The sequence below is a fragment of the Ursus arctos genome, unplaced genomic scaffold, assembly GCF_023065955.2.
Source record: "Ursus arctos isolate Adak ecotype North America unplaced genomic scaffold, UrsArc2.0 scaffold_2, whole genome shotgun sequence".
In the NCBI taxonomy this organism is placed as follows: domain Eukaryota; kingdom Metazoa; phylum Chordata; class Mammalia; order Carnivora; family Ursidae; genus Ursus; species Ursus arctos.
In genome coordinates this window covers 77,861,788-77,884,320 of record NW_026622874.1, presented here as the reverse complement: position 1 = coordinate 77,884,320, position 22,533 = coordinate 77,861,788, and the positions used below count along the sequence as shown (strand labels likewise).

Genomic DNA, 22,533 nt, shown 5'->3' with positions numbered 1-22,533 from the left:
CGGGCCTCTAGGGTTGAGCTGACAAGGTCCCAGATCCCTTGTCTCTTCACACTAGGGAAGTAACGACCACCACATCTGGGGAGCAGGCACTGCGCTCCGTGTTCAACACACCATGGAAGAGATCTGAAAGCCTACTGGGTGCCGGGCACTGCTCACACCAGTGCTTATACACCAGCGCATACACACATTCGTTCCTCAGCATAGGGTCCAATCCCTATGCTGCCACTGCCTAGCTGAACAGCCATGGGCGAATTACTTAACTTTTCTGGGCCTCACTGTCCTCATCGGTAAAGCAGGATTGATAATAATGAGATGGACCTCATACAGCTGTGGTGCTAGGCACACAGTAGGTGCTCTATAAATCTCCACAGGGCAACACTGTACAGTGGGTAAGAGCAGATTCCACTGACTGGCGATGGGTGTGAATCCTACCTCTACTTCTTATTAGCTGTGCGATCTCAGGCAAGTGACTTAGGCCAGTTTCCTCATCTGTAAAACGGAGGGTTTCCACAGCCCCTCTGTGTGCTATGCTGAGCACGGACGTCCTTAAAACACAATGTGCATGACGGGAGTGTCGTTTAAGTGAAAAGTAGTCACGGCTGGTGATGCATTGATATTTACTATTAAGTGCTTGGAGACAGAGCTAGAAATAAAATCCCCAGTCAGGGAGGTTGACTAGGAAAGGATAAATTAAAATAAGCTACAAAAGAAAGAACCCTACCAATAAAAATCCACATAACACCCTGACAAGGAAAAGCACCTTCATTTCTATTACCCAGATAGGGAAACTGAGGCTCGGAGCAGACAACTGACCTGCCCAAGTACACAGAGCTGGTGGGTTGGAGCTGGTCAGCCTCCAACGTCCTTGTCGTGCCTTCCCATCTGCCCAGAACAGAGTCAAGATCTGAGCCCTGGAACTGGCCCCTCGGCGGGAGGCCTCACCCCCCTGGCTGCCTCTCAGTGAGAAAACACCAAGAAAACAGAAGTTGAAGTTCACCCGCCTGGGATGTGCTAGATAAGGCGCGACGCCCACCCGGCTCTGCAGAGCTCCTGCTCCCTGGGGCCTCACAGCCAAACCCGAGGGGAGCCTCCGTGGCACAGAGGGACCCAATGCACACACCGTCTTTGATGGGCCTTCGCTCAATGCTGTCAGGCTCCAGCTCCTCGTGAGACAGAAAGATCCTGAGGCGTTTGAGGGAGACACTCGCCTACACAAAAAGCAATCGCAGGGTACAGTTATTTTTAAAAGTATTTTTGCAAAAACACAGCCTGAGGCTAACTTTCGGTGGTTTCCCTTGGGTGTCGAGGGGCCCACATCCTCCCTCATCTCTGGCGGCTCTCGTTTCCTACGAGAGTGTTCCGTAGAACGGGAAACAGAACGGGTTTTGGTTCTTGTCTGTTCTCCTTTCAAAGCCCATAACGGGTATTAAAAAGAAGGCAGGGGGATGGTCGTAGATGACAAGGGACTTCAGAAACAGTAACCAAACGCAGCAGCCCCGAGTAAGGGTACCAGCTTGCAAGCGGGGAAGAAAGAAGTCCTGGGGCTCTGCTGCAGGGTGATGACGTTCACCACACCGTGAGCTGCCTACAAGAGAGCATGTCATGGCCGCCACCAGAAAAAGGAAACGAACATCACGTGATGTGGCAGAGGCGCTAACGTTCCTGCAGTCATTCTTCTGCCACACACGTTGGCTACCTTAAATTCACACAGTGTGATACAGCAGTTCTATCTCACACAAGTAAATTAAAAAAAAAAACAAAAAACAAAAAACCACCAAAGAACAAGAGCAGAAGAAATGCACACTGAAGGATTTATGGGTGAAATGTCAAGAGGTCTGGGATTTGCTTTAAAATTCTTCAAGGGCGCCTGGCTGGCTCTCTTGGTGGAACATGTGACTCTTGATCTCGGGTGATGAGTTTGAGCCCCAAGCTGGATGTGGAGATTACTTAAAAATAAAAAAATCTTAAAAAAAAAATAACGAAGGAAGGAAGGAAGGAAGGGAGGAGGGAAGGGAGGAAGGAAGGAAAGAATTCTTCAGCAAAGAAAGGAAGGAAGGAAGCAGGAGAGGGGAAGACAGAAAAAGGATTCGATGAGCCAAGTGTGGCAAAATGTCGAATCTGGGTGAATGCTACACAGAGTTCGTTATTACACTATTTGTTCTCTAACTACATTTGTGTATGTTTGAATTTTTTCATAACAAAAAGGGGTTTTATTTGCTTATTTATTTTTTTAATGAAAGCATACAGTTGTACAACCAAATCTTAAGGTTCATCTGTCTGTGTAGCTGAAAATCGGACTTTCAGTATGAATGCGTTCAAATGCTGAGGAGAAAAATACGAAAAAATACCACGAGTTGGAAAGTGTAGGAGTTTCACAAAGAGTACAAGTGTGACTGAATGGACAGTTTCCTCACCTTACAGAGTCACTGCCATGGTCTTTAGGATTTCTGGGGGGTCTAGGTTGGGGTTTTTCCAACGGCTGGTTGAGGCCTATCAGTGGGTTATGATATCGGTTTAGTAAGTCATAAGATGCCGTTTTGAAAAAGCAGAGTAAGAGCGGGGTGGAACAGACTGCATCAGAACAGGCCGGGATAAATGTTTCAGAATCTTACAGAGCTCGGGAAACCTGGTTGTATGCAATATCCGTGTTGTACGTTCAAGTCTGAGCTCCCTGTCAAGAAGTAACATGCATTCCTTTCTTTGGGGCGTGACCAAAACAGCACGAAAGCCACTGCTGCCCAGCCTCTGACTCGGCACAGTGGGACGGGTAATGCAGACGGAACTGTATGGAGAGGGATCCATGTGCCCTTTTACTTGGTTTCCCCAGAGAACCCTTCCCTCCAGTCCCTCCAGCTGTGCCTGTACCTGCACGATGCTGCTGATGACCATGGGCAGAATATTCAGGGGAAATCGGAGGATGTTAAACAAGGCCAAGGACACGAAAGCTTTCTGGGCGTCCAGGATGTTGTTCTTGTCAACGGTCACGTAGACGGCAAATGTAGACAGGGCCACCTGTAAGCAGAGCATCCAGCACTGACTTGTGTCCCTGCGTCACAGACACAATCGCAGGAGCAGCTGCACTCCCCCCAACCCCCTGCAGAGTTCGAGCCCGCCCTGCAACAGGCCGCTGGAGGAGCAGAAAATGCCTAAAGCAGTGTCTAGCACACAGCAGACACTCACTAAACACCCAAAGACCGAACCAGATAAATGGGCAACCAGGAGCTGCAAGTCCCGGCCCCTGCCCCAACCTTCTCCAAAGCACGCTGGACACACATTCTGGGGACGCCTCAACACCACCCAGCGCAATTCCACCTCCGGGCCTCTCCCCTGCAGCCTCTCTGCCTGAAACAACCTTCCCATCGGATGGTGGCCTGGTTCCACCCTCCGGTCCTTCAGAGAGGCTGCCCTACCCCTCCACCCAAAACACCCCTGCTCTTGCTCTCTCTCCTTTTATCCTGGCTTATTTTTCTTCAAAGCAACAATCACATCCTTTTACTGCAGTACCGTATGTATTTACTGTCTGTCTCCTGCACTACAGTGGAAACAAAGGCAGGGACTTTGTTTTGCATACAGGGGTATCCTCAGGGTCTAGAACAATCCCTGGCACACAGGAACACCTTGGGCAAGGTGCCTCCCCGTGCCTCACATGTCTCATCCATGAAATGGGGTTGGAGGTGGGACAGTTAACGGCACTATTTAAAATTCATCCCAGCTCACAGAATAATTTTATACCCCCAGGAAAGGAACATTAAAAAAAAGGGGGGGGGGGAAGCAAAACTAACAGGCAAAGGTACTCCCTTCCTCACAAAGTTAGACTCGCATTAAGCCCTGTGGTGGTTTCTGGGACTCTACTACCCAGGCTCCCAGCCGACCGAATTTGGGTTCGGATGTTTGAGACAGCAGCTCCTCACCTCCCTCGCCAGGGGAAAGGGAGGACACTCCCAATAATCCAGGGCCGGGCAGCTCAGCTTGGGAGGGAGGTATGAGATCAACGGGTGGATTCCCGTGACTCTCCTTTACTGCTAGGGACAGACAGGTGCCAGGTGTCACCAGGCGAGGCTAACAGCAGGCATCCCACGAGATCACCCAGAACATGCTATCGGAAGCAATCTGCACAACCCCGGACCCCGAGAGATGGACGCAAGTCCCCACGCCCACATTATCCCCAGGATCCCAGAGCCATTAAAGAAAGGCTTTCCCTGTGAGAAATCAACTGCCCAGGTCCTGCCTTTCTGAGCTCAGAGCAGAATGCCTGGAAGTCAGGATACTGGCGTTTGAGCCCTGCCTCTGCTGTGGATGTGGCCCAGTGCACTTGCAGGGTCACAGTCACCTCGTTTCCTTATTACCTACTGGAAGGTAACACAGCTTAAAAATGAAAACCAACAGCTCTGTCACGTATCAGCTGTATGACCCTGGGCATGTCACCTCCCCTCTCCAAGCAAGCCTCGGCTTTCCTATCTACAAAATGTGAATCAGGATACACCTTCGCAGGGCCGCTGGCAGCAAGAAATCAGGCACTTATGCCAAGTGCTTAGCACACTGCCCGGGGCACAGCAAAATGCAATATATGGCAGCCGTTTTTATTCCTGGCTATAGGACTCAGTCCAAGCTCCTTGGTCCATTCTTCCAAAGAAGCTGTTAGCTGGGTCCCAAGAGCTGGGCGCTGTGAAGTCGAGCTGGTTCCTTTCTGGCTCTGACATTAACAAGCTGGATGACGCACCAGCCTCTCACCTAAAGATATTCTTAATCAGAACGCCCCGAATATATCCCCACAAAGGAACAGTATTCAGCCATAAAAAGGAATGCAGCACGGAAACCTGCTATGACACAGATGACCCTTGAAGATATGATGCTCAGTGAAAGAAAAGCCAGAACACACAAAAAAAACACGTATTGTGTGATTCCAATTGATAGGGTGTGTCCAGAACAGGCCAATGCACGGGGACAGAAAGCAGATGAGCGTGTGCCTGGACAGGGGGAACGGAGAGTAACCGTCAATGACTACAGGGTTTCCTTTTGGGATGACGGGAACGTTCTGGAATTACAGAGTGTTGATGGTTGTACAACCTTGTGAATATATTAAACACCACTGGGTTGTACACTTTAAAATGGTAAATTATAGCTCCGTAAAAATAGTGAGAACAAAAAACCCCACCTCTCTAAAGTCAGTCCATTTTACTTTGTAGGGAAGCCAAAGTCTTGACTCTGGCCCCAGGGCCTACCTGGTTTGTAAAATCCCTTCCCTGAAACTGGCCTGAGCTCCTCTCCGACCATTCTCCCCCCAGCTCCTGTTCTCGTCCCACCAGCCTCCACGGGGCGGCACCGTCCTGCCACAGGTTTTTGCACGTGCTCCTTCTGCTCACTGGTAGAAGCCCCCCCCCCCCCCTCCACTGGGCGCTCACTCAAGCGTCACCATCCTATGTAAAACTGCAAGCCCTCCCTATCACCGTGGCCTGAATCTTTTTCTTTTTCTTTTTTAAAGATTTTATTTATTTATTTGACAGAGATAGAGATAGCCAGCGAGAGAGGGAACACAAGCAGGGGGAGTGGGAGAGGAAGAAGCAGGCTCATAGCAGAGGAGCCTGATGTGGGGCTCGATCCCATAACGCCGGGATCAAGCCCTGAGCCGAAGGCAGATGCTCAACCGCTGTGCCACCCAGGCGCCCCCCAATCTTTTTCTTTTCCATAGCCCTTCTGACAGGTTAGTGTGCTCCATGGCGTATTTATTATGCCTACCGTTGATGGTCTGTCTCTCCCAACTAGAATGAACCGCCACTCCCCGAGGGCAGCCATTTCTGTCTGTATAGCCACGGATCATGGCCAGATACTCCGTGAACGTCTGCGGACGCACACACAGGTGCACAGATGGGTGGGCAGGGGCTGGATGTGCCTGGAGGCAGAAGAGCACACACCCAGAGGTGTCTCCTCAGGAGTGGGGAAAACCAGGCCCCAGGCGTCTCGCCACCAGAACACACCGTCATCGGGGTGGCCGCTGGCAGCACAGAGCAGACAGAGGGAGGAACATCACGTGGCCCATCAGTTCCACAGCCCTGGCTTCTCCAGGAAGTGGAGGCCATGCTTCATCAACAAATAACTGGGCGCCTACTGCGTACCAGCACCATGTGGTGAGGAGCACGGCAGGCTTGGCATTCCTGAGACTCACGGTCTAGGGGAAACAGGTATCAAGTGAGTTCTCTTCAGCAGGGGGTATTTGGACGTGTGTGGACATGAGTGCCCCGTGATGGGTGAGAGTCAAGGATGTGACAAGTTTTTTGCAAACAATGAAGAACAAGTCCCACTCCAAGAGCTAACGGTGCCTCCCTGCTGAGACACGCGGCAAACAAATGTACCATCTACACCAGCCCAACTCCTAAGAAACCTGATGTTTCTTTGCATGGATGTCTGTTTCTTCAGTCTGCCAAACATCCACTCCTGTTTCTGCTAACAATACTCCAATTTTCTTCTGGGGGACAGAACTTTCCCCCATCTCAGTCTACGAGCTTCAGCCATAGATGAACTGCTCGTGCCGCACCCCAAGCTCCCACAGAAGCCACACAACCCTCGTCTACCCAAGCATCCCGTCTCCTTGGCCCCAGTGATTCGGGGATAAGCATGTGGCCAACTGCAATGCCACAGTGGGATCCAATCCCACAGCTTTGTGGTGACTAATGGGAAAATGGGCTAATGGGCCCTCTCCCCAGAGCGGTTACTCAGATGACAGGATGAACTGTAATTATGTGGTGAGCAGCTCCCTGACAAAAGAAAACACCATGGAGAATGCAGAGCTGAGAGACAGAGAGGGGGGTTATTCCCTCTGGAACACCTAGATCCAGCCATGCCTGAAATCCCAGTCATGCTCAAAACCAGCGATTTCTTATACTTTTCAGTTTTGTGACTCAAAAATCCCACTTTCTTTTTTTTCACTCTACTCAATTTGAGTGAGGTTTCTGCCAATTGCAACATAGTTCCTGACTAAAACAGTTTATTCAAATCTTTGACTCATTCAGTTATTCCCCTATATTATATTACATTTACTGAATGTGCACCATTTGCCAAGTTCCCTGTTTTAGGAATACAAGGATAAAAAAAAAAAAAAGATAAGGTCCCTGTATGATCTAATCAGCAGAGAAGTACACAATGGTAATTACCATTCTACATGGTAATTATCCTTATGAAGGGAGATAAGGGTAAGTAGAAAGCAAGAAGCTCAAGAATCTTCCAAGACTCAAAATGCTATATTGACGGCTGTCTGGGGATACTATTTTAGGAAAGTGCATTAAGTGTACATGATTGATGCCAGGCTCTGTATTTCAGAAAAACAGTCCCATCAATCCCACCAAAATGGCATCCCCGCTCTTGTCTGACCTCCCCGGGCCTCTGTCTTCCATCACACCTACCGGTGGGTAAACACCTCATCATCCTTGAAGCACAGGAATTCGCCAGTGGAAAGAACATGCAAACACCTTTCAAGGGAACCAAACGCTACATATTTTATCCTAATGTAGTCAGAGGTTTCAGTGTCTCAGCCAGAGCCAAAGTCCCCAACTGACACCCAGGCTCATCTGTTTCATGCCAAACAGCTTAACAAACTCCATCTCTGGAAGCCTGTTGCCCCTGCCCTTCTCCCCACCCCCATACTGAGTGGCAAATTCAAGGTCAAGAAAAGCCAGTCGTGCTCTTAAGCATTTGTTGCCATGGCCTCCTAATGGAGACTAGGACGGGAGATGTTAAGTGAAAGGTCAGCACATTCTGGTGACAAGGTAGGAAACCGGACACTCGGTCAGAGGACCCAATGTGCAGAGCCAGGGGTTATGGGAAAAGACCCCCCCACCCCAAGTGTAATACAACCCAAGTGTTAAACCCTGTCACTTTCTCTCTCTGGCTGCACAGCTTTTCCTATTAAAAAAATGCAATTCAAAATGCTTTGGATTTCTGCATGACTTGCCATCATGTGTGTCCAAGTAAATAAAAGAGACACATAAGTTTCGTTACATTTACGATGGATAGTCACTGTTATGCTGCAAATACGCAGAAGAAACCGGTACAGAGAGAGAAGCTAGGTGATGGAGATCTGTGGACGAAGACAGACCTGCGGTTCCCAACTGGAGGGACACCTGGCAATGTCTGGAGATACTTCTTGTCCCAACTGGGGAGGTGGGGGAACAGGTGCCACTTGGTGTCTGTGGGGTTGAGCCCAGATCCGCTGCTCAACACCCTACAATGTGCGGGACAGCCCCTCTCCACCCAAGAAACAAAGAATTATTGGGTCCCAAACAGCAACAGTGCCGAGGTGGAGAAACCCTGTCCTGGACCGTTTGAAACAGCTTTAAACAGCTTTAACTAGTTTTACCAGGGGAATGCATTGTTATGCCTAAAACAAAACCTATCACATACACAAAGGAAAATATTTCACAGTTATAAACACACTGAGACTATTTCACAGTTTAAAGGAAAATAATCAAATGAACACTCTACATAACTACCACGCAGTCTGATGCTTTTTACTTCTACAAATCAAAGGAAGCCATCAGAGATCCGGGAAAGCTGGGGAGACCAGAGTGTTCTCAAAGAATGACCTGGCAGAACCTTCTAGCCTGGAACATTGGCATGTGTGAGCCGGAAAGGATCTAAGAGAACTCAGAGTCCCAGACCGGCTAAAAGATGTCACTTCGTGTGCCAGTTCCAGTCAGCTGACAGTGGTCACTGGGAGGGTGGCCCGAACAGAACTCGGTAGGAGAGAACCCCACGATGGGTTGTGGATGTCTACTGTGGGCACGGGAGTGGGGGGGCGGCAGGCAGGGGCCTGTGTGACACCCCCGTGGCCCAACCCCTTCATGTTCCATATGCGAGAATCCAGAGGCAGGGAGGCAGACTGACTAGCTTCAGGTCACACCATGAGTGGGCAGCCAGGTTCAGCAGGTACCCCAACTCTAAGCCAGGGGTCCACACCTGTTTCAAACCCACCACGGGCTTTGAATACTTTTACATAATTAGATAATTTTTTCTAAATATCAAAATATAGTATTTCATGACACAGGAAGCTTATGTGAAATTCAAATTTCAATATCTATAAAGAAATTTGTACAGGAATGCAGGCACACCCGTGCACGTGTGTATTACGTACGGCTACACTGCAGGAAAGAGCAGATGCAACCGAGAGCCTACAGAACATCTACAATGTTCCCTGGCGGGTCCTTGGTAGAGAAGTCTGCTCACTTTTGCTCTTTGCCAGTGTTTCTCCAACACTTTGGAGGAAAGGCACAGACGGAAGGGAAGACAATATACTTTTCATTTTATGACTTTCTGTATGGTTTCAATTTTTTTCTACCAACGAATGACAAATATTTGTTGAGCACCTACTATGAGCTATTTTAGGCACTAAGGGTATAGCAGTGAACACAGAAGACAAAATCCCTGCCTTCCTGGAGCTGCCCCTGGAGACAGACAGACAGACAGTAAGTACATTTTAGAGTGTGTTTGGCACTGCCAAATCCCCGGCTTGTGACTGGTCGGCAACACCACAATGTCACTCGACTATGGCATCAAGAGCACAGTTTAGTTCTGCTGCCATGTTTTTCTTACCAAGACTTTCTCTGCGAAGGAAGCAGAGAGACCTGCCTGACGTTCTGGCACAAATTTCTCATCTCATGAACCTATAAACAGGCAGATCTCGAACTGGCTACTTCTAAGTATCCCTGGGCTGGAAGCTAAGTGCTGTGAATAAAATAAAGTGGGGGGGGGGGGGTGGCCATTTTTCAAAGCAGTGGTAGGAGAAGGCCTTGCTGAACTCGTGACCTTTTGAACATATTCAAGTATGAAAACACACCAAAACCCCCAACGAGGTGGGCCAGGGTGAACGTGGCTTCACTCACCAGGAAAGGTGTGCAGACCCAGGTGAAGGTTCCCACAGCCGCCAGGTAGGCCGACTTCTTGAGCACCTTCAGCTCCTCCTGCCTGATGGCCAGCACCTTGTCTTTGAAGGCCAGCTCCCAGGCATAAAGCTTGAGTACTTTGATCCCGTTGAGAATCTCATTCATCAGCTTGATCCGATTGTCTTTGCTCTTCATGTGGGCCACCTTCGCAGAGAAGAGCAGTCAGCACCACAGCGGGGGACCCACTTCTGGCCCCAGCAGCAGGCCAGCACATCCCCATCCGTGAAGGAAGGGTGCAAAAGCCAACCCTGAAATCCCTATGAACCTTCCTCCTCTTGACCCTGAGAGCACAAACGACTCTTCTTACCAAGGGAAAAAACCGGCTTTGGATCATGTTAAACGGGATGTGGAGACACCTATTAAATTTAGATTTGAGAAGCAGAAAGAAGAAGAACCCCTCAGGTGTTCAGGGAAGGAGGGCAGGGACCCTACTCCGCTGATCGAAGTGGAAGAGAGGTAACGATGCTGGGTTTTTTTGTCCCCCCCCCCGCCTTCCTTAGTTTCTCTACTGAGCCATACTGCCTTTTGCACTTTTCTAAGCATTGGACACGCATCTGGCCACTTCATGCTCACAAGAACCCATCACTCAGGGCTCTGGTCACTCCTGGGTCACGGATGAGGCTGCTTTTTAAGTCCTGTGAGGTCGAAGCCAGCGACTGACGCTGTTTCAAAAGTGGGCCACTCAGGGAAACCTACATGGCATCGGGAGGACGAAAGGTGACAGGGCCCCTTCCTTGCCTAATCTCCTCCCACCTGCACCTGTTGAGGTGCACCTCGAACCAAAAGGCCCAAGTCCTGGGACTCATCTCCCCTCCTGCATCATCAACGTGGCCACGTGCTCTCACTTCCAATTCCACAGGCACATCATTAACAGCCATCAACAGGGGAGCAGAGAAATAAACTCTGGCCCCTCTCAGTTACGGACCATTTGGCGCCAGTTCAAGAGAATGAAGTCAGATTATAGGAAAGATCCCTGAAACGTGGTGTCAAATGATCAGACCAGGCTGCCAAACGGACCCATGCGTATAAAAATACACGCGGTGGTAACATCACAAAGAAACACACTTAGGCCCACCAAACCTAACTGTATAATCAGCTCTCTCTATAAATACACGGAAAGTTCTAGAAGGGTTTGCTCCAGCATGCTCACTGGGAGGGAGAGGATAGGGAAGGGGATATCCCCTTTTAATCTATACACTTTTCAACGGAACATTTCTTATGAAGAGAAGGCATGAGCTCTGTTACTTGGACATTTAAAAACTTAAGAAGTACGAAACATTTCCAAAAATAGTTGAACACTACGCCTAGCATAAGGTAAGAGGGGAAAAAGTCAGAGTAATTTTTATTCAACTCTCAAAAATGCACAGAAAACACATAAATGACTGGATTCCGTGGGAAATAAGAAACTTCTCAGAGACTCACAGATGTGATTTTGGGCACTGGCCTGAGATCTATTTCAGGAGCTCTCAACCTTGGCTATCCATTGGAATCACCCAGGAAGCTTTAAAAACTGATGCCCGGAGTGCCTGGGTGGCTCAGCCTTTACGCATCTGCCTTCGGCTCAGGTCATGATCCCAGGGTCCTGGGATCAAGCCCCGCATCGGGCTCCCTGCTTGGTGGGAAGCCTGCTTCTCCCTCTCCCACTCCCCTTGCTTGTGTTCCCTCTCTCGCTGTCTCTGTCAAATAAATAAATAAAATCTTAAAAAAAATAAAAAACAAAAAACTGATGCCTGGGCCCCCCCCCCAGATGAAGTGAACAAGAATTCCAGAAATGGAGCCCAGGCATCAGCATTTGGGAAAGCTCCTCAGGGGATTCCAGCAGCCATGCGGGGCTGAGAACCCCGGGGGGCTGCGAAGAACTCAGCTAAAACCCAAATGGAAAGGCCCCAACAAGAGCCCAGCCTGGAGCCCTACGGAGACAGACACCCTACCTGGTAGGTCTTGGTCTTCATGGCCATCACGGCATTGAGGGGAACCATGAGGATCATCACAGCCACCCCAGCCAGGACGGATGGGCCCAGGTTCTATGGAAGGAAGAGAACAGAGGCCTTCAACACAGGGCTTCTCTGGCTGAGCCAGCCGACGCCGACCCTGCAGACCTGGCTGATTGCCTTCAGGGAAGCTATGTCACTTTTACCGGACGATGGGCTGTTAAGAATTTTCGGATTTATTCCTGAGCATCTCCTGGGGTCTCACAACCCCTTTAAGAACACGCAGGTCCCTTACCTGAAACCCTGGAGGCTAGGTGAGTTTTGGAAATTAGAACTTTAGAAAGGTGGGGCGCCTGAGAGGCTCAGTCGGTTGAGCCTCCAATCCTTGTTTCGGCTCAGGTCATGATCTCGGGGCCCTGGGACCAAGCCCCATGTGGGGCTCCCCGCTCAGCAGGGGGTCTGCTTGAGATTCTTTCCCCTCTCCCCCAGTCCCCCCCACCTCACTCATGCACACACGCTCTCTCCCCCAAATAAATACATCTTTTTTTTTTTTTTTTTTTTAAAGAACTTCAGAAAGGTAATAAGGCGTTGAACAGAGAAGAGTCAACAAAGCCAGCCTGATGGTTTATCTTGTTTGAAGGCCTGCTTACAAATTTGGCCCTTGGCTGGCATCTGGGAGCTTGGATTTGGGGAGGGCTCCTGCTATTCTCAGAACTGGTATGAGTGGTTCACTGGGATTCAACTCTTTGTACAAACAATAATGGTTTATGCTGAACCCCCCACCCCCTTTGTCTTCTGGAAGTCTAGAAGTCTGGTATGTGCCAGGCAGAGGCTTCCTGTGTGACCAACCCCCAATAAAACCCTGGGCATTGGGTCTCTATCAAGCGTCCCTGGCTGACAACATTTCACACGTTGTGAGAACTGGTTGCTAGGGAATTAAGTGCATCCTGTGTGAGTCCGTTGGCAGAGGACTTTTGGAAGTCTGTCCTGCTTCCCCCTGATTCCTCCCCTTGCACCTTCGCCCTTTGCTATTACTGCTGTAATAACTTAGAGCCATGAGTCCTCCTAGCAACTCATCAACCTGGCATGGTCGTGGGGACTGCTGACACAGGTGTGTCCACATACTGCATTACACGCCCCCTGGGGCCCTAGCACAGCACTCGGTAATCAAACGTATTGATTTCTCCGCAGCAAAATAGGAATATTCGCACTGAGAGGATAATCAAGATCATAAATACTTCCCATCAGGTCAGGTCAGGTTATGGTACCACATGAGTTAAGGAAAACTTTCAGAGCTTTTGGATTTGGTGATATGCAGACAAGAAGTTGTAGACTTGTTCTACTACCCCAAATGCAGACAAGGAAAGTACCCCTGAGATAGGTAAGAGGCCAAGATAAGATACAGATCTCTGCCTTTTAACTTCCACACCTAAAAAGAGACAGCTTTAGAAACTGGCCCAGTGCACGTACTCAGGGGATACACACAGATGGAAATAGAGGGTAATGTGATTTTTATCTTCACCTTAAGCATTCGGAAAACCAGGAATGCTAGTCTCTTCCAAGTCATCACACACAGGGGCACCACTCCTAGTCTCCCCAAAAATGCTGCTGTTGCTCATAACGGTTTCTGCGAAGTATCTCCACCCGGTGATGATTTACCCACCTTCACGAATGAAGGTGATTTCTACCAACAATCTAAAGCCTTCAGAATGAACTCTGAAAGCAAACACTAATTAAAAGACACTGAGTGGGGACGCCTGGGTGGCTCACGCCTTCAGCTCAGGTCATGATCCCAGGGTCCTGGGATGGAGCCCCGCATCAGGCTCCCTGCTCGGTGGGAAGCCTGCTTCTCCCTCTCACACTCCCCTCGCTTGTGTTCCCTCTCTCACTGTCTTTCTCTGTCAAATAAATAGATAAAATCTTAAAAATAAAAAAAAAAAGACACTGAGTGTGTCTATACACCAGGCACCATTCTATGAACGTAACCTGCACTGACTCACACCTTCATCGCAACATCCCTATGATGAGAGGTACCATTACCAGCACCAACTTGCAGATGAGGACACAATGAGGCTTAGCGACAGTAAGTACCAAGGTCACAAACCTAATCAACAGATGAGGCAACATCTGAACCCAGGCAGTCTCACTGCTGAGCGCACAGCACCATCACTATCCTAGACTGTGTTTTTAATGATCGAACGGAGAAAGCCTATTTTCTATCGAAACCAGTGGTTCCCAAACAGGGAAAAATTGCCCCCAGGGGACATCAGGCAATGTCTGGAGACATCTGGGTCACAACGGCCAGGGTGGGAGGGAGGGAGGGGATTGTGTTCTTGGTATCAGTGCAAACAGACCAGGGATGCTACTGAACGTCCTGCAATGCACAGGACAGCCCCCCACCAACAAAAAACTACCTGGCCCCAAATGTCAATAATACATTCAGCACCCCTCATCTGAAACAAAACAATGTTCTTAACGGTTCATCAATCAACTCTGGAGGCTGATTCTAAAAGAAGTGTTTCAAAAATATTTCACCCGTGGCTGACATTTCTCAAGTGGATACCCCAAGATGTCGGCCCAAAAAGACATTTAAGTTCTGATATTTATTTCTAAGTTTCAGTACTAGAAACAATTTATAATCACTCATCTTCTGCTGTACAAACAGACAAAAAAATGTAAACTACAGTCAAATCAACGGATAATTTGCTGCACACCTAATAGGCACCAGGCCCTGCTGGGACCACACTCAAGGGAAATAAAAAATAAGGCAAAAACAAGACACTGAGGGGCACCTGGGTGGCTCAGTCAGTTAAGCGTCTTGACTTAGGCTCAGGTCATGACCCCAGGGTCCCAGGATCCAGCCCCGCATCTGGCTCCCTGCTCAGCGGGGAGTCTGCTTGTCCCTCTCCCTCTGCCCCTCCCCCTGCTCATGTGCACACACGCTCTCTAATACATACAAAGAATCTTTAAAACAAAACAAAACACCAAGACACTAAGCCCATGAGTAACCAACACACTTATCAGGAGAGGAGGGGCAGCTATACCGAGCAGCAAAAAAAAACTATTCTAGAAGGTAATATCAGAGGCGCTCCTATACTAAATTATTGGGATTTTAAAAAGGAAGAAATCCATCTAATCGAGAGGGAAAAGAATTTGGATATGGCAGTTGTCACAGCCTTGAAAGATGGTAGAACTTCATCCTTAGCGAAAGAGAGAAAGGAATTCCTGGCAGAAGGAAGGCACACGGAAAGGCTCAGAGGTGACAAAGGATAAGGCATGTGTTGGGGAGGCCATGAGAACCTCATTAACTTTTCATTTTGGGAACTGCCCCTCCTCATAAGGAGGGGCTGTCAATCACACCTCCACACTATCACCCGGGGAGAGGGCATGTGGCCCAGGCTGGCCAATCAGAGAACTCTGCCTCCTGGTTCACAGTGATTGGTACAGGGATGTGACTGGGGCTGTGCCCAGTCAAGCAAAGGGCTCTGTGGGACTCGGGCTCAGGAAATGAGGAATGCAATAGTCTCTTTTCTCTGACACTGCTCTTGGGAAAGATGATAAAAGCCTGAAGGTATGGAAGCCACCGAGGGAAATCCCACTGAGAATGAAATCACCTCAGAGGCAAGTAGGGCCAAGAAATGATTAAAGAGTGAGCCTGAGTCCTTACAGTACTGTGTGAACTCCTGGATCCATCCATGCCTGAAGCCATACCCTGTGCTTTGCAGTAAAATGCACCCACAAAATTCCCTTTACTTGCTTAGCCTATTTTTTTTTAAGATTTTATTTATCTGACAGAGAGAGAGAGAGAGAGCGTGCCCACATGAGAGAGAACACAAGCAGGGTAGAGGGGCAGAGGGAGAAGCAGACTCCCCGCTGAGCAGGGAGCCCAACGCCAGGCTCTGTCCCAGGACCCTGAGATCATGACCTGAGCCAAAGGCAGATGCTTAACCAACTGAGCCACCCAGCACCCTGCTTATGAGATTATTTTAAAATGGATTTCTATCCCTTGCAGTTCAGAGAATCTTGACCAACACGGTTCGAGACTAGTGAATAAAGGAATCTGGTTAGTGTTTGGGAGGAAATACAGTGGGAGAAATATGGTGTTTATGTTATAAGGTTGAACGAAGGACAAATACAAATAAGTGTCATGCCACCAAAAAGAGCGTAAATCCAACAACCAAGGAAACAGATAAAATATCCAGGAATTATCCAACAGACCAGAAAATAAAATGTGAATGATGTCAAGAAAAAAAACCCCAGGGGCGCCTGGGTGGCACAGCGGTTAAGCATCTGCCTTCGGCTCAGGGCGTGATCCCGGTGTTATGGGATCGAGCCCCGCATCAGGCTCCTCCGCTGTGAGCCTGCTTCTTCCTCTCCCACTCCCCCTGCTTGTGTTCCCTCTCTCGCTGGCTGTCTCTATCTCTGTCAAATAAATAAAATCTTTAAAAAAAAGAAAAAAAAACCCAGTGAATTACAGAGGTTCTTATCACCAACACCCACTCCCTCACCCCCACTGCCCACGTGAGGTGGTCCCTCCCTCTGTGCAACGAGAACGACGTCAAACACACACCAGCCACAGGAGGTAGAGAGCAAGGATGACTTGCAGAGGAGCCGACCAGATCATGTTAATGTACGTGGCCAGGTCCATGAATCTCTGGGCGTCCACAGACATGAGGTTGACAATCTCCCCGACGGTGGAGGATTTTCTGGCTGAGTTGGTGATCACCAAAGCCTGCAGGACAACAGAGAGGGAAAGAGAGTGAGTGTGGCAGGCGAGAGCCCGGGCCCTCCCCCCAGGCCCATGTGGGAAGAAGACAGCTCAAGAGTGGAAAGCCTCTCTCTCTTCTCCAGCCTTGCAACATCTGAACCCAGGCAGTCTCACTGCTGAGCCCACACCACCATCACTATGGAGACCCCTATTAGGTCTCCCAGCTCACCTGTCCCAGCTGAAGCCCCAGCTCTTATCAAGGACGCTCACTCTCTTGTCTTGACTTCTGCAATACAGAAGGGACCCCGAGGCCACCTAAACCAGGGCTTCACACACTTTAAGGTGCACACACATCACCATGGAAATTTGTTAGTGTCATTTCAGATTTGGTAGGACTGGGGTGGGGCCTCGGACACGGAATTTCTAACATGGTCCCACATGATGCAGATGCTGCTGGTCCACAGGTTTCACTCAAGGACCAAGATCAAGGTCAGGGTTTCTCAACCGTGGCATTACTGACATTTGAAGCTGGATATGTCTTTGTGGACTGGCCTGTGCCTTGTAGGGTATTCTAGCATCCCTGGCCTCTACCCACTAGATGCCTCCGCCTCCAGTTAGGACAACAAAAAACATCTCCAGCCATTTTCCAAACATTGTCCTGGTTCTCAAACATGGTTTCACACTATCACCCGGAGAATTTAAGAAATTGGTGCCCAGGTGCCACCCTCAGAGATCCTGATTTTGTCGGTCTGTGGTGCAGCCTGGGCAGTGAGAGCTGCTGAAGTTCTCCAGGCAAGTCCAACTTACAGACAGGGCTGAGAACCAATAAACTGGCCCACATCTCCTGACTATCTGCTAGGCAGTCTCTTCTCAACACATGGGGTCAGGCAGTGTCTTTGCCCCAGAAGCTAAGAAACTGAAAGAACCAAGAAATTCCCTCAGAGCTGGACGTGCACGAATGCCTGCTAAGTACTCCACTATCCAGGGAAAGGACCACCTGCTCAGTTCAAATGCAGAGTTGAAAAAGCTCAGAATATCAACACCAGAACGACGATTTGAACCTGGATTTTCCCAAGCCGAGTGCCACCTAAGAAATTCAGTTTCGTGCAGCTTACACAGGCGTTAAGGAGCTGCTACACATTACCTTTGCTAAGGTCTCTTGCCTGATGGTCAATCCTTGCCAGCTGCCGTCATGTGGGCCACCCTCCCACTACTGCTCCAGAAGCTGGGCTTGAAACCCTCACGGTGGCCCTGGGGTGATCTAGCCAAGTCCCCAAAGATTCTGAGGCTACAGCAGGAGAGGTCAATGTGAGCCCCCGGGCGTCAGGCCCCGCCTTCACCTGCCTTCCGGCCGACCGCACCCACCTTCCGGTAGACGGCCCCGATGACGGCCGTCTTGATCCTCATGCCGCTAACGAAGCAGATGTGGAAGTACTGGTGCAGCACGAGGGTCTGGAGGCAGGCGCTGACGAACAGCAGCACGGTGTAGAAGTAGCCCTGCCAGTCCGGGGCCTTCTGATCGTTCACGAAGTTGATGAGCAACCTGTACGGGAGCAAGGACAGAACGATGGGAGCCTGACGCACACGCACAAGGGAAAAGTCCTCACACTTCCGCATCTCGACTGTCTCCCGAGCCAGGTGAGGGGGGTGTTACTCGTTCCATTTCATGCGTGTTAAAACAAACCCACAGCGGTGATGGGACCGTGCAGGTGGCCCAGCCGGCTGGTGACAGGGTGCCCGAGCCTTAGGCTTGTTGTACTGACTGCTCCGGCTCATCACCAGTCGGTGACCCGGAGGCGACCAGAGAATATGGCAAAAAGAAGCAGTATGTGGCGCCCAAGAGACAAAAAGAGAGAGGTAAACAGAGGAGGGAGGGGACCTCCTTTGTGACTTTCTCTTTTCAGGCTGCAGTTTGATGCAATCTGGCTCATTTTCTTGTTCTTGATTTCCCTAGACAATCCTTCTCTTCTCTCCTTTGGCTTCAGGGGAAATTGGTTTCTGTTACTTGCAACCAAAGTGGCCTGAGTTCAGATGGTATCAAAGCAAAGCATTAGGCAAAGCGGGTGAAGACAGAGAGGCCTGGCTTTAAGCCCATGGGAGTGTGCCGCGTTACCCCAAAGCAGAGGTTAGGAGTACTGTCAGTGGAAGGTCAAGAACACAAAGACTTGCCCCGCTGAGCGGGAAGGGGTCTTACTTTAAGATCTCTGGGCCAGCAAACATCATCAGGTCATGGAGGGCCTTGAATAAGAAGCTCATGAGGAAGTAGGGTCCAAAGGTCTTGTATAACACCTTGAAGAGAGATGGCTCCCGCTCCTTCTGGGGGGACTTGACAATCAAAACCTCAGCCTCCTCATTCACATCCACCTGCGAGCCCCCTTTGGGCTTGGCGGGATCCTTGGAGGAGTACGCCATCTTCGCCTGCTGCCTGGAACACAAGGAGTGTGGAGCAGTTGTGGGGTCTTCCAGGGACTCTGCCAGCTGGGGGAAGGGGGCCAGAGCACTGCGCCCCTCGGGGAGGCCCCGCCAAAGAAAACCAGTCACTGCAGAGAAGGAGCTGAGCACGCTGCTGAGGAGCACAGACTCAGGACCCTGGCCAGCCAGCTATGTGACTGTCAGGCAAGTTCCCTAACCAGCCCAGGTTCATCACCTGCTAAATGGGGATACAAGTACGATCCCGCTCAGGGCTGCTGTGAAAATTAAATGGGTTAATATACACAAAGGGCATTGAAAAGGGTGAGGTCCAAAGTGATCTACAGATTTGATGCACTCTCTTCTCAGAATCCCAGCTGACTCTTTTTTTAAATAGAAAATGATAAGCTGATTCTAAAATTCATACAGAAACTCAAGGGACCCAGGATAGCCAAAACAATCTTTAAAAAGAAAATCAAAGTTGGAGAATGCACACTTTCCGATTTCAAAACTTACAACTGTGATCAAGATAGGCATGAGGAGAGGTAAGCATTCACACACACAGACACACACTATCAATGAAACCAGAAATAAACCTGACTGAATTCTGACAAGGGTGTCAAGACCATTCAATGGGAAAAGAATAATCTTTCTGGGGCGCCTGGGTGGCTCAGTCCATGAAGTGTCTGCCTTCAACTCAGGTTACGATCCTAGGGTCCCTGGGATCAGAGTCCCAAGTCAGACTCCTTGCTCAGCAGGGAGTCTGCTTCTCCCTCTCCCTCTGCCCCCACCCCGGCTCATGCTCACTCTCTCTCAAGTAAATAAATAAAATCTTTAAAAAAATTAAATAAAAAAGAGCAATCTTTTCAACAAATGGTACTGAGAAACCAGACAGCCATGTGCAAAAGAATGAAGCTGAACCCTATTTCACTGCATATACAAAAATTGACTCGAAATGGATCAAAGACCTAAACACAGAATTACAACTACAAAATTCTTAGAAGGAAACAAGTGAGGGCACCTGTGTGGCTCAGTCAGTTAAGCATCCAACTCTTGATGTCGGCTCAGTTCACGATCTCAAGGTCATGAGACCGAGTCCTGCCTCAGGCGCCATGCTCAGCAGTAAGTTTGCTTGAAATTCTCTCTTTCCCTCTACCCCTTCCCCAGCTTGCACACACATGTGTGCACTCTCTCTCTCCCAAATAAATAAATAAATAAATAATAAGGAAAGGTGAAAATCTTCATGACCTTGCATTTGGCAATGGATTCTGAAATGCAACACCAAAAGCACAAGCATATAGAAGAAAAAATAAGGTCAACCAGACTTTGTCAAAATAAAAAAAAAAATGTCATGTTTCAAAAGACGCAATCAGGAAAGTGAAAAGTCAACCCACAGAATGAGAGGAAATATTTGCAAATGAAATATCTGATAAGGGACTTGTAACCAGAACATGTCAAGAACTCTTACCACATAATACAGAGGAAAAAAACCAACCCAATTTAAAAAGGGGCAAAGAAGATACGCAAATAGGCCATGAAGTGTTGCTTGACATCATTTGTCATCAGGGAAACATAAACCAAAACCACAGTAAGATATTACTTCACACCCACAAGGTGTATCATCAAAAAGCCAGATAATAACAAGTGTCTGCAAGGAGGTGAGAAACTGGAGCCCTCACACAGGCCCCTGGCATAATCCCCTCTCACTCAGACGACAATATAGCAGAAACAATGGAGTGTGTGCCACTTTCAAGATTAGGTCATAGAAAACACAGTGGCTTCTGTCTTGCCCTCTCTTGGGTCATTCACTTTGGACAAAGCCAACTGCCATGAGAGGAGGACACTGGAGGAGCTCCATGGTGAGACGGTGCCAGGAGCCAGCACTGACTTACCAGTCACATGCAACCTGCAAGCAGAGCCTACAGCCCCAGTCAAGCCTTCAGATGATGCGGCCCCAGCTGAAATTCTGAGTGTAACTTTAGGAGATGCTGAGCCAGAACCACCCTGCTAGGCTGAATCCCTGACCCAGAGAAACTATGTGAGATAGTAAATGTGCTGCTAGGTTTGGGGCAATGTATTATGCAGCAACAGACATACCTCCTAGTTCTTGTCTCCCAAATTAAAGTCAAGTCAACATCTTCAAATGGCCTGCCATGGGCTCCACTACTGAAACACATGCTTCATCCTCACCTAACCAAACATTTGTAATTTACAGGATCCTTCCATGGCATGAGTATATTGAACAGTATTCAATTTCAGAAGGCTCTCCCTTGTCACGTCGATGCCACACACTTGACTATTTAAACCACCTGACACTCTCTTGGCAACCATAGCCTTCCAATCTGCCTCGGCTCATCCCCCACCCCAGGAAAGGACCAGAAAAATGGGAATCTCCTCCATGCTCTGGGGTTAATTAGGCGTATGTCTTATCTGCCCCACTCCCAGGATATGTGTGCACATCCATCCACTCTGTCCACATCCCAAAGGCCCTGACCCATGCAAATGACCACCACTGGGGTCTCCTCCCTACTCCCTCATTTCCTCCCACTCTTGTTCCCTGACAGCCAAGCTCCTGCACAGCAGCCAGTGGGACCTTCCTAAAAACACATCGTCCCCCTACTTCAACTCATAGCTTCCCACTGAATCCAGAATAAAACCTAAACTCTGTGAGAAGTTGTGTAACTTCCGATGTGTGCTGTCACAAATGACCACAAACTTAGTGGCTTAAAGTAACACAAACTTACTGTCTCACAGTTGTGGGGGTCAGAAATCGGAAGGGGGCCCACACAGCTACATTCCTTCTAATCTGTTTCCTGGTGTTTTGCAACTTCTAGAAGCCTCCTACATTCCCAAGCTTGTGGCCCCTTCCTCCAATTAAAAGCCAGTTGCAGCTGCAGAGCATCCCCCCACTCCCCGACCTCCTGTCTCCTTTTACAAGGACCCGGTGATCTGTCAGGCCCTTTGCTTTGCCATGTAAGGTTCTGGGGATCAGGACATGGACATCTTTGTGTATGCATTATTCTACCAACCACACTGTCAATGTCACCATGGAAGATCTTCCCTACTCCCTTCACCGACCTGCCCTAAAGCTGGGTTTCTGACTGGGATTTTTAGTATAATTCCTTTTAGTACATGCAGGCCTCCTTGGCAAGGAAGAAAGAGGGCCAGGCAGAGAGGAAGGGAGTGGCTCAGCCCTCCCTGTTCATTCTCTGTACCACTTCCTAAGCCAGACCTGGCCCTGGGCCTGCGTGGGCTGCTGGTGACCCAGGGCTGTTTCCAGTGGCCAAGAGACAGGTGCCAAAGGGTCAGGGGGAAGGTCTCGGGCAGGCAGAGAGGAAGAAAGCTCAGGCCTGGGTGGACAAGGTCAAGAACAGTGGGAAGGATCAGGTAAGGCCAAGTCAAGAAAGAAAACTATCCCATGAACAAGAGACCTACAAAGGAGGGAAGTGCTCCAGGAGGGGAGAGGAAGCAAGCGGGGCATCTGCGAGCTCTGGCTGGGAGGGGAAAGGAAAGTTGGAGGGGAAAGGTCTGAGTCAGGGGAAAACCGTCCAGA

The 22,533-nt window shown here is 49.2% G+C and overlaps 1 protein-coding gene across 3 annotated transcripts in view; it reads right to left on the bottom strand.

Annotated features, from left to right (window-relative positions):
* Positions 1 to 22,533, bottom strand: part of ABCC1 (ATP binding cassette subfamily C member 1) — a 131,215-nt gene that overhangs the window by 43,600 nt on the left and 65,082 nt on the right. For all 3 annotated transcript variants that reach the window (XM_026520254.4, XM_057315452.1, XM_044391560.3), the window contains exons 8-14: positions 18,766 to 18,996; positions 17,937 to 18,114; positions 16,434 to 16,595; positions 11,864 to 11,956; positions 9,873 to 10,076; positions 2,866 to 3,012; positions 1,121 to 1,208 (exon numbers count right to left, since the gene is read on the bottom strand). In XM_026520254.4, the coding sequence (XP_026376039.2) occupies positions 1,121 to 1,208; positions 2,866 to 3,012; positions 9,873 to 10,076; positions 11,864 to 11,956; positions 16,434 to 16,595; positions 17,937 to 18,114; positions 18,766 to 18,996 (1,103 nt within the window). The remainder of the gene's footprint in view (positions 1 to 1,120; positions 1,209 to 2,865; positions 3,013 to 9,872; positions 10,077 to 11,863; positions 11,957 to 16,433; positions 16,596 to 17,936; positions 18,115 to 18,765; positions 18,997 to 22,533) is intronic.